The sequence below is a fragment of the Tenrec ecaudatus genome, chromosome 1 (genome assembly GCF_050624435.1).
Source record: "Tenrec ecaudatus isolate mTenEca1 chromosome 1, mTenEca1.hap1, whole genome shotgun sequence".
Classification (NCBI taxonomy): Eukaryota; Metazoa; Chordata; class Mammalia; order Afrosoricida; family Tenrecidae; genus Tenrec; species Tenrec ecaudatus.
This window is the reverse complement of record NC_134530.1, coordinates 172,560,382-172,576,816: the sequence shown is the minus strand read 5'-3', so window position 1 is coordinate 172,576,816 and position 16,435 is coordinate 172,560,382. Positions and strand designations below refer to the sequence as shown.

Below are 16,435 nucleotides of genomic sequence, written 5' to 3'. Positions count from 1 at the left end.
AGAGCAGGAATATCAAGAAAGGTATCGCCCATAAAGATGTCAGTTTTTAGGTGCATCAGGCTTCCAGGAGAGAAGAATTTAAACTCACTCTACATCCCACTTACCCTGATCGCTGCTCCTACTCATTTGTTTTTGTTTTTGTTTTTGCAGTTTGGGCTGATCTGCAGGCTGGTGAGTTTGCTTCCTGGTCTCGGAAAATCAGATGACTATGTTCCATAGAGTACCACAAAGGTGTCCTGGTAGCACAGTGCTTAAGTGTCGGGCTACTAACAGAAAGGTTGACGATTTGAACCCAGAAAGAGGGGAAGAAAGAGGGGGCAGTCTTCTTCCATAAAGATACAGCATAAGACACCTCATGGAGCAGTTCTACCCTATCCTGTCCTGCGGGGTCAGAATTGGTTTCATGGAAATGGGTTGTGAGTTTTTTGGTTTGCTCTTTTTTTTTTTTTTGAGTTCCATAACCCCAGGATATTGGGGAATAACCATTGTTTGGGGAAATGCTAATTTGGAGTTCTCTAATACCAATGCAGGGAGTGGTGGAGAGGAGGGGGGTCTTGCCCCTCAGCCACTCTGCCTAGTCTTCCTCCAGGTTCAGAGTAAGCCAAAAATGGAGCCAAGTGCCTCCAACTCCAACACTGAGTCAGAGGCCCAGGCTGAGTCACTCACAGGGCGTGCCATGGCTGCTTCTGGTCTGGAGCCTGGGCACACGAATGAAGGGCCTGCTTCTCCACACCACTCTCATCCCTACTCTCTGGCTCCTCAGCAGATCTCCCAAAGGCTGTGGTGTCTCTAGACCCTCCATGGTGCCAAGTGCTCAAAGAAGACAATGTGACTCTGAAGTGCCAGGGGGCCTACCTCCCTGGGAACAACTCCACACAGTGGTGGCACAATGGGACCCTTATCTCAAGTAACGCCTCCACCTACTTCATCGCAGCTGCCAGCCCTGAAGACAGCGGGGAGTACAAGTGCCAGACAAGCCTCACCACAGTCAGTAACCCGGTGTCCCTGGAAGTCCACATCGGTGAGTTAATAAAAGGCAAAAGGGGAACTGCCGACAGTGTGGAACAAGAGCTATGGATGGTGTTCTCTGGGGTTACCGCTAAGAAGAGGTCAGCTGTGATGTCTCTGAAGGGTATCAGAGTTGTAGTGCAGTCGGCCTTAGGCAAGTTGTTGAAGTCTGGCACGTGACAGATATGGGAGGGCTGCTTTGCACAAGTCCAGGAATTGCCTTTCACATAAAATGCATACAGTGTGAAGGGTGTTGTCTAAAGGTCAAGGCCCAAAATAGATGCTCAAAAATAATTTGCTGGAAAAAAATAATGAAATTCTTTTTAGGACCTCAATTTCCTTCTCCCTCTCAAACACACAATTCCTGTCCCTACCTCCTAAATCAGCTAGTACAATCTACTGTCCTAGTTGTATTTCTCTCCAGATCAGTGTCACTCAAAACACTCCCAAGAGCCTATGCATATTCAACTAGCACATTATATGTGCGATGAAAGTTCTGGGTATCCAGGCACCAGTGAGGGGAAGACTTTTTGAGTCAGGGGCTTTCATGTTGTCCCTGAAATCACACTGTATAGCCTGGAACGTGCACTGGCACTTGGCAAGCTTGGCTCTACTTCCATGGCCGCTCTATGTGAATAATGTATCCCGTGGAACCAGCCTGGAGGAGAAAGAGATCCTACTAGAGGGGAATCTGTCACAGGCTCCCATCAAATCGGGCCTCAGAGGCTGATCTTGGTGGCTCCTTTGCCCCTGAGTGTACCTCCCAGGTGACATAGTCCCCACTCCATAGAGCTACAGAAGGAATGACATCTTGTTGGTGAGAGATGGCCACCTAATAAGTGATGAATTTTTTTTTTAATTTAAAAATATGGAACGCTTCACGAATTTGCGTGTCATCCTTGCGCAGGGGCCATGCTAATCTTCTCTGTATCGTTCCAATTTTAGAATATGTGCTGCCGAAGCGAGCACAAATGATGAATTATTAGGATATTATCAGGAGGCAATAGCAGGATCTTATCAGGAGGCAAAAGCAGAAGCAAGTCCTGGGCTTATTGTTATCAGCTTGCCTTGAACTTACCTCTAGAGCAGCGGTTCTCAACCTGTGGTTGAACGACCCTTTCATGGGGGTTGTCTAAGACCATTGGAAAACACATATTTCCAATGGTCTTAGGAATCAAGACACTGCTCCTCTAGCCATCTCCAGGTGGGTCCACCCACATGCAGATACACCCACATATGAGTACCCGGCATGAAGAAGATTGTTACCCATGCTACACTATGCTTCAAGACAAAATTTCATTTATTTGTAATGAGAAATAACTATTTCATGATATTTAATTACATATTGTTTCTGTGATTAATCATTATGCTTTAATTATGTTCAATTTGTAACAATGAAAATACAGCCTGCATATCATATATTTACATTATGATTCATAACAGTAGCAAAATTACAGTTATGAAACAGCAACGAAAATAATTTTATGATTGGGGATCACCACATGAGGAACTGCATTAAAGGGTCGTGGCATTAGAAAGGTTGAGAACCACTGCGCTAGAGTCTAGCTTTAGAAGTGGCCAAAGAAGGCTGTGTTAAATGGTGTCCATGAGCTTTAGTGTCATGGCTTTAGCTTCACCAGGCAAACTCCTGATCAACCCTTAGGACCCATTTCATTTCGCTCGGCCTCTCCGAAGTCGCCTTTCCTCCCTCTGGGTCAGCTTCCTTGGCTTTGGTCTCTTTGGCCCTGCAGATCTGTGCTTGCCGTAGCTGCTGTGCTATAATTAGGCCTGCGAATGTGTGTCCCCGTAGCCGCAGTGGGCATTCTTTGAGGCCGGGGACTCTGTCCAATCACCTGGGTATCTCTAGTCTTGCACAATGGCGAGCACATTGGTAGTGAGTGAGCACATGGACATTCATTAAGTCCATATCAGGCTGAATCGGGACAAAAATGTTTCTTGCAGCCCCTCCCTTCATGGACCCAGGAGGATGAAAAAAGAATATTCCCCGCAAAGGTCCCCCAACTAAATACCAAATATAATCTTACACTCGTAAAATTTAATCTCTCTGCCAAAAATGTAAGTGGACATATAGCCTTCTTAAAATAAATGATAAATGGTATATAAACAAAGAAAGTCTCTCCGAAGCCGGATGGCCATGCAGACACCAAGCCTGACCCATGAGCGCCTCGGGTCCCTCCTTGCTTTCCCGTCACTGATTTCTACCTGGAGTCAGCCTCAACGTCTGTGCCCAGCCAGTCACCTGATCCAGACTGGCTGACGGCAAGCTCTCTTGTCATAGTCCTATGACCTAGCTCTCTCTCTCTCTCTCTCTCTCTGAAATCTACCTGTCCTCAAATAAGACAAATCACTATGTGCAAAATGCAATTTTTACTCTGACTTAGCACATACCATGGCTCTTCATTACTTGCCATGCAGGCCAAAGCAGGTCTGAGAATGCCCACGCGCATCCACTCCAGAAGCGCAAATCACTCTTCACTGTCCATACCCAAAGGTTCTGTGGAACCTTTCTTGATCACGTCCATGTTTGGCTCATGTAGGTATCTGTCCCTCTACCCCATTAGACCAAAAACCAAAAGGTGGAGTGACTCGCTTCCAGGGTGGTTTCCGACAGACGGAAGGGGCTCCCCTCACAAAAGCACTGTTGTGTCTTTCAGGTTGGCTGTTGCTCCAGGCAGTTCGGCACATGTTCAAAGAGGGAGAGAAAATTACCCTGAGGTGTCACAGCTGGAAAAACAAACCATTGAATAAAGTCACATATCACAAGAATGGCAAAAGCCAGAAGTATTTTCATAAAAATGCCAACTTCGAAATTCTAAAGGCAACGAGCAATCACAATGGCTCTTACTTCTGCAGGGGCCTTATCGGGACAAGAAATGTGTCTTCAGAAAGTATAAACATCGTGGTTAAAGGTAAGAGATGCGAAGCCCTGGAGTGTGTGTGGAACCGTGCGCTCACACCAGAGGGTGAGGGGGAAGGACTCCTGCTCTTCTGTACCTGAGGCCAGCAAAGACCCTGGCACTGCCTGCGTGCTGGGTATCTTTGAGGCCAGCCTGCTTGCTAGGGGTAGATCAGCGATGCCATTCACTCTGTGCCGGCAAAAGCCATATCTGCTCCCCCACGAATACACTTGGTCTGACTCACCCTTTTAAACCAGACCCATAACGGTATGTGTCCCTATCATGCTGGCCCATCTTGACCTGCCTTCTTGTCCCCTCCCATTCGCACCACTTAGCCAAGAGTCAGTCTGGAAGGAACTCTCACCTGCACAATGCCCAGAACCCAGGTTTTGGTTTGCTCCTAATTGCATGTTCGTGAACTTCCATATCCTCTTTGGGTTTGTGTTTGTTCTGGTTGTTTAGTTCAATCAGTAAACTAGATACATGTCTGTTGAAACTGTAATGAAACCATAATTTGCATAAAAATCATTTCCTTATGAAAAAAATCCATTTAATTTATCTACAGTGGTGACGTAGTGGTTACATTGGCTGCTTACTGAAAGATCAGCAGTTTGAATCCACTAGCTGCTCGATGTGAGAAAGATGAGGCTTTCTACTCCCATGAAAAGTTCCAGTCTCAGACACCCACAGGGGCAGTTCTACCCTGGCCTGTACAGTTGCTATGAGTCGGAATCGACTTGATGGCTGTGAATTTGATTTTTTGTCTATTTGTTACCAAAGACAAATCAAATTCACATTTGTTAGCCTCTTCTAGTGTGCTGGACACTGTGCTAAATGCTCTTTTAAGTGCATCCAATTCAACAAGTCTAGTGGGCCCTCACAGCTACCCAATGAGACAGGGAATCTTACTATTTACAAGTATCGTAGCTGAGGCACATAGACACACACACAAACAAATTATTTTTCCCTAAGATCATACCATGAAGGACCAGTACTTCAAAGCCTATATGGGTATATTTAGCCATTAGGTAAAATGAAAGAACCAAACAAGAATGTCCTAGAACTGTAAACTCATCCAGTCACCTAGAAAACATTTCCAGAGTCCAGTCTCAGCCTCCAGGGTCAGCGAGCCCTTAACACAGTGGGCCCTGACTTCCTGGTTTCACAGACTTCCACCTGAAACCAAAATCAAGACTCAATTTCAGTGTCAATTTTTGGTTCACTGGGTAGCACAAACAGTTTCTGATTGCCCTTTAACCTAAGCATAGGTTTTCAAACCCATTTGGCCTACTGCTCCCTTTTCAGAAAAGCAAACAAACAAAACCCTTAGGCAATTAAAAACTTTTGTACTATAGCCCATAATCCAGGATAAAGTGTAGGTCTCTGCTGTTGCAGCCCACACACCCCACCCTCTAGATCATTTCATGACCCCCCCAGGGGGCAGTATCACCTACTTTAGGAAACACTGACCTAAAGGTTGGTGGTTGAAACCTCCCAAGACATTTTAGGGAAGAAAGATTTGATGAACTGCTTCTGTAAAGACTACAGTCAAGAAAACGCTGTTGGAGCAATTCTACCCTGGAGGCATGCATTTGGAGTCAATAGTTGGACTCATCCCGAGGAGGCCATTGGTTTGGGTTTTTGGTTTCGTTGGTTGGTTAGTTGGTTGGTTGGTTGGTTGGTTGGTTGGTTGGTTGGTTGGTTGGTTGGTTGGTTGGTTGGTTAGTTAGGCAGCAAAAGAGATACACATCTTTTGAAACTTTAACAAAACAATGCTAATATTTGCCTTAAAAATAATTTAAATTGAAAGTAAACCTCAAATCATTCAAGAAAGAGAACAAATGATATAACAAATTGATCAAAATGTGAACTATTAGTGAATCTGGGTAAAGAATATTTCAGAGTTCTTTATATTGTTTTAGTAACTTTAAGTTTCAAATTATAACAAAATTAAAGCTTGAGAGTAAAAATTTACTATGTTTCCAGTTTAGAAAGCAGTGAGAAATTATTTAAAATAACAATATTAATAATAAGAATGAACAAATTCTGCTCCTTTCCCATTTATGCTATTAGTTACAAGGTCTCAGTAGACAAACACAGAAAATTTTCATACCCAGAAAATTGTATGAATAGCAGACTTCAATGGTTCATTCTTTTTTAGATTTGCTTTAACTAAATTAATCAACATGGGTAAAAACAATGAAAATAAAATTTTTAAGACTTTTTTACAAGGTTAACAGTTTGAAACCACTCGCCACTCCTTGGGGGAAAGACGGGGATGTCTACCCCTGTAAAGAGTTACCATCACCGAAATTCATAGGGGCAGTTATACCTTGTCCTCTGGGACACTATGAGTTAGCACCAACTCAATGGCAGTGACTTTGCTTTTTCTGCTTATTGGGAGTTGCGTGAAGGTTTACAGAGTAGATGACAGTTTCACATTCAACAATTCATACACCTGATACAATTCATCCATGGGAATCCTGGCTACATGCCATCGCTTATTTCATTTCCCCCTGTACTTCTTATTTCCATACTTCCTTTCCTGTTCCTACGAACTTTGTCATTGGGTAAGTGCTGCCCTTTCAATCCTAAATGGTTGATTATTCTAATGCAGAGATCCAGTTCCAGGACTATAGGGAAAAAGCCATAGTCTTGGGACTCCCTCCCATCTCTAACAGTAAACTGTGTTGCTCTTGCTGTTTTTGTTAGGTGACCCTGAGTCCGGCACCATCCTCACAATTGTTCTTATGTTTGAGCCCATTGTTGCAACACTGTACCAATCCATCTCATCAAGGGGCTTCTTTTTTCACTGACTCTTTACCAAGTATGATATTCTTTTCCAAGGACTAGTCGCTTCTGAAAATATGTCCAAAGTGGGTAAGACAAAGTCTTTATTTTTAAGACAAAGTCTTGTCATCCTCATTTCTTCTTTTTTTTTTTTGTCTTTAAAATTGTTTATATCGCTCTATTAGGAGTTCTTGCAACTCTAATCAGGTCATCCTCATTTCTAAAGAGCATTCTGGTGTACTCCCTCCAGATGTGTCTGTGTTGGGGGCAGCCCACTATCCTTTCTATATTCTTTGCCAAGAATATTGGCAATGAATTCAAAGGCATCAATTCTTCCAGTCTTCCTTATTCATTGACCGCCTTTCCCATGCATGTGAGGTGTCTGAAAATACCAAGGGTTGGGTCAGGTGCACTTTAGTCCCCAGGCCCAAGGTGACATCGTTGTTCTTTAACACTTTAAACACTTTAAAGCAGTCTTGGGCAGCAGATTTGTCCAATGCATCATTTGGTATTTTGACTATGGTTCCATAAGCATTGATTATGAATCCAAGTAAAATGAAATCCTTGACAATTTCAATGCTTTCTCTATTTATCATACTGTTCTGTATTGATCCAATTATGAGAATTTTTTATTTCTTTGCACTGAGTAGCAATGCACACTGAAGGCTGCAGCGCTGCAAGCCCTCCTTGCTTTAAGCAAGCAGGAGCATGTCATTTGCATATCACTGGCCTTCCTACAGTCCCGACAGGACACCATGATCTTCTTCATATAGTCCACCTTCCCAGGGCACTTTCTCAATGTAAATATTGAATAAGTATGGTAGCAGGATACAGCCCTGAAACACACCATCCTGATTTAGACCATAAAATATTCCTTTATTCTATGCCAATGACTGCCTCTTGATCTATGAACACAGGAGCACAGTGAAATGTCCTGGAATTTCCATTCTCCTCAATGTTATCCACTTTATTAGGACTCACGCCGTCAAATGCCTTGGCAGAGTCAATAAGACACAGTAAACATCTTTCTGGTATTCTCTGCTGTCAGCCAACATCCATCCGATATCGGCAATGATATCCTTTGTAGCCTGTCCTCTTCTGAATCCAGCTTGTATGTCTGACAGTTCTCAGTCAATGTACTGCTGCAGCCATTTTTCAGTTGTCTTCATCAAATTTTATTTGCATGTGATATTAAGAATATTATTCAATCGTCTTTGCATCCTATTGGGTCATCTTTCTTGGAAATAGGCACACATACGGATCACTTTATCCGTATTTCTTGGCATAGACTAATGAGTGTTTCTAATGCTTCATCAACTTGTTGAAACATTTCACCTGATCTTCCATCGGTTTCTGGAGCCTTATTTTTCACTCATGCCTTCAGTGCAACTTAGACTTAGTCTTCTTGATCAAATGTTGCCTCTAAAACGACTTCACGCCAACCATTTGCTTTAACTGCTCTATATCTGAAAGCAAGTTTCAGAATCTCTTCTGATATCCATTTTGGTCTTTCCTTTCTTTCTTTCTTTCTTGTCTTTTAAATGACCCTTTGCTTTCTTCGTGAATGATGTTCTTGATGTATACCACAACTTGTCAGGTCTTTTGTCACCAGTGTTCAATGCATCAAATCTGTTCTGGAGATGTTCTCTAAATTCAGGTGGGATACTCAAATTCATATTTTGGCTCCGATTGACTTGTTTTCATCTTCTTCAGCTCCAATCTGAACATTCATATGAACAAGTGATGCTCTATTCTATGGTCATTCGCTCACCTTGTTTCTCATGCAGGTATCAGCTTGATTCCTGGGTATTCTGTCTGGCAAGGGCCACCTGGAAAGTCATCTATGCTGTTGAAAATAGGTCTTGTAAAATTCTATCATGACATCTCCAGCTTCATTTCTGTCACCAAGGCCAACTCCTGATCCTCCTCTGTTTGCAACGCTCACATTCCAATCGCCAATAATTAGCGAGGTATCTTGATTGATGGTGGATCTATTTAAGCCTGAAGAAGTGTGTAGAATTCTTCAGTTTCTTCATCACAAGCTGTATTAATTGGACTTCCTTGTGTGCACATAAATATCCTATCACAGCATCGAACTTCAAGGTAGATTTTGAAATGTTCTTTTTGACAGTGAATGTGATACCATCCTCTCTGAATTTGCCATTCCTGACATAGTCAAGAAAGAGCAGCCCACTTCAATTCACTAATGCTCGGGATACTGATCTGTATGTGTTCTGTTTCACTTTTTATGACTTCCCACTGTCCTATAATCATATTTCGTGCATTCCACGCTCTTGTTATTAATAGTGTTCTCATTTTGAGTTGTTCCCCGTCAGTAAATAAGTGTCCCTAAACCTTTACTCCATCCACACCATTAAAGTCAACTCTACTTTGAGCAGGCAGCTCTTTCGATGTCATATTTTGAGTGCCTTCCAATCTGAGGTGCTCATCTTCCGGCACTTTCTCTCTCAAGGTTCCACTGCTATACATAAGGTTTTCGGGGGCGAATCCTTCATAAGTAGACAACCTATTCCTTCTTTTTTTTTTAATCACTTTATTGGGGCTCATACAATTCTTATCACAATCCATACATCCATCCATTGTGTCAAGAACATATGTACATTTGTTGCCATCGTCATTCTCAAAACATTTGCCTTCTACTTGAGCCCTTAATATCTGCTGCTCATTTCCCCCTCCCTCTCTACTCCCCCTACCTCATGAATCCTTCATCATTCATAAATTATTATTATTTTGTCATATATTACACTGTCCTATGTCTCCCCCTGCCTTTTTCTCTGCTGTCCCTCCCCCAGGGAGGAGGCTATATGTAGATTCTTGTAATCAGTTCCCCCTTTCTACCCCACATTCTCTCGACCCTCCAGGCATCGTCACTCTCACCTCTGGTCCTGAAGGAGTCATCTGTCCTGGATTCACTGTGTTTCCAGTTGCTATCTGTACCTATGTACATCCTCTGGTCTAGCCAGATTTGTAAGGTAGAATTGGGATCATGATAGAAGGGGGGGGGGGAAGCATTTAAGAACTAGAGGAAAGTTATATGTTTCATCATTGCTACCCTGAACCCTGACTGGTTCATCTCCTCCCCACAACCCTTCAGTAAGGGGTGTCCAGTTGGCTACCAATGGGCTTTGAGTCTCCACTCGGCACTCACCCACATTTTCAATGATATGATTTTTTTGTTCTTTGATGCTTGATACCTGATCCCTTCAACAGCTCATGGTCACACAGGCTGGTGTGTTTCTTCCATGTGGGCTTTGTTGCTTCTGAGCTAGATGGCCATTTGTTTATCTTCGAACCTTTAAGGCCCCAGATGCTATATCTTTTGATAGCTGGGCACCATCAGCTTTCTTCACCACATTGGCTTATGCACATGTTTGTCTTCATTGATTGTATCAAGGAGGTGGGCACCCATTGATATGATTTTAGTTCTTTCATGTCTGATAACTAGTCCCTTCTGCACTTTGTGGTCAGATAGCCTGGTGTGCTTCTTCCATGTGGGCTTTGATGCTTCTCAATTAGATAGCCACTTGCTTATCTTCAAGCCTTTAAGACCCCAGATGCTATCTCTTTTGATAACCAGGCACTGTCAGCTTTCTTCACCACATTTGCTTACGCACACATTTTTCTTCAGCAATCGTGTTGGGAAGGTGTGCATCCTGGAGTGCCAATTTAATAGAACAAAGTGTTCTTGCATTGAGTAAATGCTTGAGTGGAGGCCCAACCTATTCCTTCTTTTCTGTCTTTCCGTCGTCTGAAAACTCCACTGAAACCTGCTCACCATGGGTGACCCTGCTGCTGTTTAAAATACTGATGGCATAGCCTCCAGCCCCACAAAGTGATAGATGAGTGGTGGTATTACAGACCAATAAGCCTGGCTTCTTTTAAGAAGCATAATCTTGAGGCTTGAGAGTATGTTACTGAATTAAGAAACAAGGATCTTACCTAAATTTAAGCTTTGGCAGTGTTCATAATTTCATATGAGACCCAGCTATAACCTCACTCGTTCAACTCTCCCTGTCATATCCCTCCACCAAAGGAGAACAAGCTGTTGTTAATTGTTCCATGGGTTATGCTCTGCTCAAGGATCTCAAAAATGACAAGTCTATGGAGCACTGGGAGGAAGCAAAGGCTGCCCCCACCCTGCCATCAGTCCTGTCTTTGGCAATTCAGGTCCTTCACTGATAACTGTTTAGTCCAATCTCATGCCTTACCGTCTGTTATTTTTTCTCATCCCTTAGCCTCAGATAATACAATGCCGACCATCACACCATTCTTTTCATCTTGGCACCAAGTTGCTTTCTATCTGGGGATGACTGTGCTGTTTGCAGTGGACACAGCTCTGTATTTCTTTATACGGAGTGACCTTCGGAGCTCAATGGGGGACTGGAGAAACCGCAGAGTTAAATGGAAGAACCAAACAGCCAAACTGGAGGAACCACAAAGTCAGGGCCCTTGGGACAAGTGACCTTTCATGCCATGGGGTAGGAACAACACTGGCGGCAGCATCTCTGAGACTCTATATATTCACAGTCTCATTGGCCCCAGTAATCAAAGCTGAAAGCAGCCAGAAGAATATCCCTTGAAGCCAATCTGAAAGCTCTCCACACAACCTACTATTTCCTCTTGGTCTCCAAAGAAAGGGCCGGGATCTTCAGGTGCTAACAATGGAAACCCACTGAGTACCTGAGTGCCCAAGAATTGAAGTCTTGGTGCTACACAGACACTTACTCTGTCCCAACCATTGCATCACAACAAAGTAGCAATGTGGGCTTCAGATGGTGGCCCTTTATGTGTATGAACAATGTTCCAAAAATAAACCAATAAAAGATAAGTGGATTCATGACTGAGAGTGGGGTGTGTGTAAAGTTAGTTTGCATCTGCTGCTCCAGGGCTGGTTGCTTTGAGGCGATCCCAAATCTCTCTCCAGTTGGTGTTGGCCACTGCTGGAGTCGAGGAGAAATAGCAGAACCAATGAAGGGGCTGGCTGAGAAAGGCAGGATACTCCAAGCACAGTCCCAGAGCTAAAACAACAGGAAATCCCTGGAGTGAGGGAGAATTAAAATGTTCAGGGGGGTTCCTGTCAAAATTGGAATCATTTTTGAGTATATAGTAAGAAACTCTTTTTCCCCCTTATCGTATTCAAAGGATTGAGCGTCGAAAGGGACTGTGAGCATGAGAACATTTGGCAAAGAACGCACAGAAGAAAACAGGGGTCCAACGGAAGAAAAGCAACGTTGCTTTCTCAGATTTGGCAACATCAACTGAAGATACCTCGGTTTCTGCCCTGAGAAAGTATAGCAAGAAAGCATCAGCCACAACTGTATGGGGGGAAAGAATGAAGAGGGTGTGAAAATTCTTTTGGTTTTGGTCAGGGTAGTAAAAATGAGAAAGAGGAAACACTGTTATGTTGTTGTTTGGTGCCAAAGAGTCCATTCTGACCCATGGCAACCCTGTGCTCAACAGAAGGAAACACTGCCCCGTCCTGTGCCAGCCTCACGATCGTTCCAATGCTTGAGCCCATTATTAGCCACCGTGTCAACCCACCTCCTTGAGGGCCTTTTTCCCTGACCTTCTATTTTACTAAGCATGATGTCCTTCTCAAGAGACTGGTCTCTCCTGAAACATGCCCAAAGTATGTAAGACCAACTCTTACCTTCCTTGCCCTCTAAGGAGCACCTTAGCCATACTTCTCCCGGGACAGACGCAGATATATAGATAAGGGGAGGGGTGAGGATTATAAAGTCAAATGGATCGCCAAGACTGAATGTGCTGAAACCTATTGAGTTCAATTAGGGAATTGTTAAGTCCCTCAGCATATCAGTAGCAGTGGGATGGGGATGGAGCAGGCAATCATTGCTGATGGAAGAAAATGTATAGCTGATACCAGGGGCTCAAGTAGAAAGAAATAGTTAGAAAATGGTGTTGGCAACATATGCACAAATGTGCTTGATACTATTAATGTATGTATTGTGATAAGAATTATAAGAGCCCCCATTAAAATGATTATAAGAAAGAACGACAATGTATAGCTATCTCTTCCTGAATCGGAAGTTTTCAGCAAAACGTTTTCTCATTTTAATAGTGTTTTAAAAGATCCTGCATGCTAATTTTTGGCAGAAACATTTTCAACCATGGTGATAAAACATGAATGATAAAAATCCTTTTTTTCCACCCATTGCTCAAAACTTTATCAGAGATCTCTTTGGGTTGAGGAGAAACCCCCAACTTTTGCTCAGCCACCATCTCACCAAACTTAGCCAGCTTATTTCCAAATCCTGCTGAGACAAAAGAGCCCTGGTGAGCTTTCACAGCTTGACTGCTAACCAAAATGTAGGCAGTGTGAATGCACACAGTTAGGTGCGTTTGGGGGGGGGGTAGGGGGGGATTGGAGGGTGGTATGGGATATAAGAGAGTGAATAGAAATAGCAAGTCATTTGAAAGCATAGCAAAGGAGCCCTAGTGGTGCAGTGACTAATGAAAGCTACACCCCAGCCTGCAGAAGAAAAACGTGGCTGGCTGCTTCCGCAAAGACGACAGACATCGACCTCCATGGGGCAGTTCCGCTCTGTCCTGCAGGGTCGCTAGGAGTTGGTTTGATTTTTTTTTTTTTGCTTATTAAAACCATAAATTAATCCATCTTACAGCTCTCTAAAACCTTAGGTCTGAAATATTATTTCACATATTGAGCTTTTTCTTTTTCTCCCAACAGCTGTATTGGCATATAATTCGCATAGCATAGAATTCGGTAAATCAATTACCTCAAGAAAAGGTGCACAATCAGTTCTAGAACATTTTCTTCATTCTCGTACTCATCGTTATTAGTGTCTCATTTCCCTAACCCTCCCCTGCCACACCCCAAGGAATCATCGGTCCAGTTATTATCTCGATGGATCTACCTCTCCTGGATTTTCTATACAGGAAAACATTAAACCAGCAACTAACTAGCAACAATGATCAAATAAAACATCAATTAAATTTCAAAACGTCAATTTAAAAAGCAAACAAATAAAATATTAAAACAGACCAAATTTAAATGAATCATAAGAGAAAGCACTTGATAGGGTGTTAAATTTTAACCTAACTGCGGTTTGCTTTTAAGGCAAGGGACAGGTAGAAAGCACAGCAAGGCCAAACCCTGGCTATAAGGAGCTGGGCAGAGGTATAGGGTGTATGACTATGGGATGAGAGTCAAACACTAGATAACTACACTTGGAAACACTGGCCACTCAACTCACATTTACTTAGGCTTCACAATGTGCCACGCTTCTTGGGGTGCTGAGGATATCGATATGAACGAAGCCTTGCCCAGGAGGAGTTTCATTCCCTGGACCAGAGCGGAAGAAAAAGAGCTGCGGAAAGAGACACGATCCTTGATGGGGTCAGGAAGGGGATGCCACCAATGACCCCCGGGCAGTGGTCGTGCAGGCAAGCACTGTGGTCTGCGGTGTCTACGGTGAGGCAGAGCCCTATCATGAAGGGCATTACCTTCCAGGTCAAGGAGACTGTACAGACGCTGAAGTTCTGGAGGAACTATTCAGGAGGGGAATGGGGCGATCTGATTCGCATTTAGGATTTTTTGAAGGACGGGCAAGAAAAGCGAGCTGTAAGCCAGCTCGGTTGGTTAGGTAATTACGGAAACCGGAGGGGAAGGCGAGAGGAAGTTAGGCAAGGCAGCCAGCTCGGCAGAAACTTGCGTATTTCTGAAACTTACGAAGCAGCAGAAGGGACGCATCGTGACTCAGGACTTAGTCTCGGTTTCTGTAGGTGGTGCCCTTTCAGGAGTTGTGAAGTGCAAAACACGCGCAGCTCTTAGAGGAAAGACCTTTCAATTCATGTTCAGATTATTAGCACTTACTTCCATCAGCTGGTAAATTGTGTGTTCCGAACTCTTTCTTTTACCAATTAGTTGGTAAAAGAAATGGCAACACGTACGTTGTAGACGAAATGCATCAACAAAAGTTGCAGCAAAACAACTAGTACAGTAGCGGGCTCGGACGAAAAGCAAGAACGTCCTCTTGCTTCTAACAGCACTTTGCAGCCTCGAGCGCAGCTTTTCCAAGGACTCGGGGGTCCAAAATAACCCCTCCCGTCCCTGGGTGGGCTCGAACCACCAACCTTTCGGTTAACAGCCGAACGCGCTAACCGATTGCGCCACAGAGACAGGCACGGAACGCGGTTTCTGCCAAGTTAGTTCACTGAATAAGCAATTCGTCGCGCGCCTTTCGATTTCAAACATTGAACGTGGTTCCACATATATTCTGCTGCTCGGGGGTGTCGGGCGGCTTAGGTAGGAGCCTGTACAGCTGTTGTTAGCTCTCCGCGCGCCACGCCGTCGGTAACCCGGGAGACGTGGATCCCCCCGGGAGACGTGGATCTGAAACCGTACTTCACTTCCACCCCATCAGGCCGAGAAAGCACCGGGCAGAAACGGGTCGGGAACGAAGTTCCTGCGAGCAGTCCAAAATGAATGCGCTCGGTAGGCACCGGAGTTCAGTTGGTTTTACTCGGGTATTTTGTGAAAATACCTTTCACTATAGATCCATGCTTATATGTGACCCTTGACACTCAAGACGTTGATGATGATGTGGGTTAAAAGCACTGTATGGCGTGTCCGAGTGCAGCAAGATGCGGTTATCTGAGGAAGGGGGCCTCACATACCCGGGTCACAAAGATAATCTTCAAGCCCAGCCACTCTGAGGAGTGTCCGTTAAGACCTTGGGCAGCAGGCCGACGTTATCGCTGCCGGCCAGGGACTGACTTTCCTTCCGTCATCGCTGGAGTAGAAAGATCTGGATGCACCGAGGGATCGTCACGCGCGGGGCCCTGGGTGCCGCAAGCTCCTCGCTCTGCTCGACAGGCAGGGGCTGAGTCCCAGCACCTCCACGCCAGTCAAACCCAGCCGACCGGTTCCACAGCACCCGGGCAGGCACACACAAGCGGCCACTGTCTACTTCGCCCACGTTTCTGGGCTCCTTGCAGCCTCCACACAGGACCTGCGGCTTCCTTTCGGCACCCCCACCTCCTAATCAGGGCACACCAGTTTAGTGTGGAGCAGTGTACATTTTTCTGAATATGCAGCAAAAGGAGAAAACAAATACACACAAAGATATGCCTGTGCACAATGTATATATTAAATATATATTTGATATATACATGTATTTTTAAAATTTGTGGGCTAATGAAAATTTCCCAGAAATATATCTATATGTGTATATCTATATAGATATATAGATATAGATGGTTTACCAAGTGACTTTTAATCAAGGGTGATGTTTCTTACAATTCAAAATTTTTTGTCTTTATACGTCCTATTTAAAATAAAATAATAGGGTACAGGACATTAGTCGTATTGTGATTGTTCTATTCATTTCCTAATCTGGAAAAATACAAGTGATTCTACAAGAGGGAGAAGATTGAAGGAGAGGCCAGAGCAAGCTGTTGAGAGGTTTGATAAGTAGTTGAAGTTGTTGAATACAATTGATTATCTAAAATGTAAACCCCCACTGTGTTAGACCCGGTTGTCTGGAGAAACAAAAGCAGTGACTGACACTCATACATGTATAAGAAAGCTTTATATTTAAACAAGCATAATATATCAAGAAGGTATCCCAGCCAGACAACTCAAGTTCACGAGCCCAATGGAAGCCAGGGCCCTCTTCAGATTATGCAGCTGTAGGCTGATCATGTAGAAAGATGAGATG

The 16,435-nt window shown here is 43.9% G+C and overlaps 1 protein-coding gene and 2 non-coding genes across 3 annotated transcripts; 1 reads left to right on the top strand and 2 right to left on the bottom strand.

Annotated features, from left to right (window-relative positions):
* Window positions 1-714: 714 nt before the first annotated feature.
* FCGR3A (Fc gamma receptor IIIa) lies at window positions 715-11,737 on the top strand (the record flags this gene model as incomplete). The annotated part of the gene is made up of 3 exons (XM_075540804.1): window positions 715-1,021; window positions 3,684-3,938; window positions 10,973-11,737. Coding segments are annotated over 3 exons (789 nt in total), but the record flags the coding sequence as incomplete, so codon positions are not given.
* LOC142438134 (U6 spliceosomal RNA) lies at window positions 1,871-1,977 on the bottom strand. The gene has a single exon (XR_012782564.1). It is a non-coding gene; the product is annotated as a U6 spliceosomal RNA (small nuclear RNA).
* Window positions 11,738-14,821: 3,084 nt separating the features above from the next.
* On the bottom strand, window positions 14,822-14,895 carry TRNAN-GUU (transfer RNA asparagine (anticodon GUU)). The gene has a single exon. It is a non-coding gene; the product is annotated as a tRNA-Asn (tRNA).
* Window positions 14,896-16,435: the final 1,540 nt, after the last annotated feature.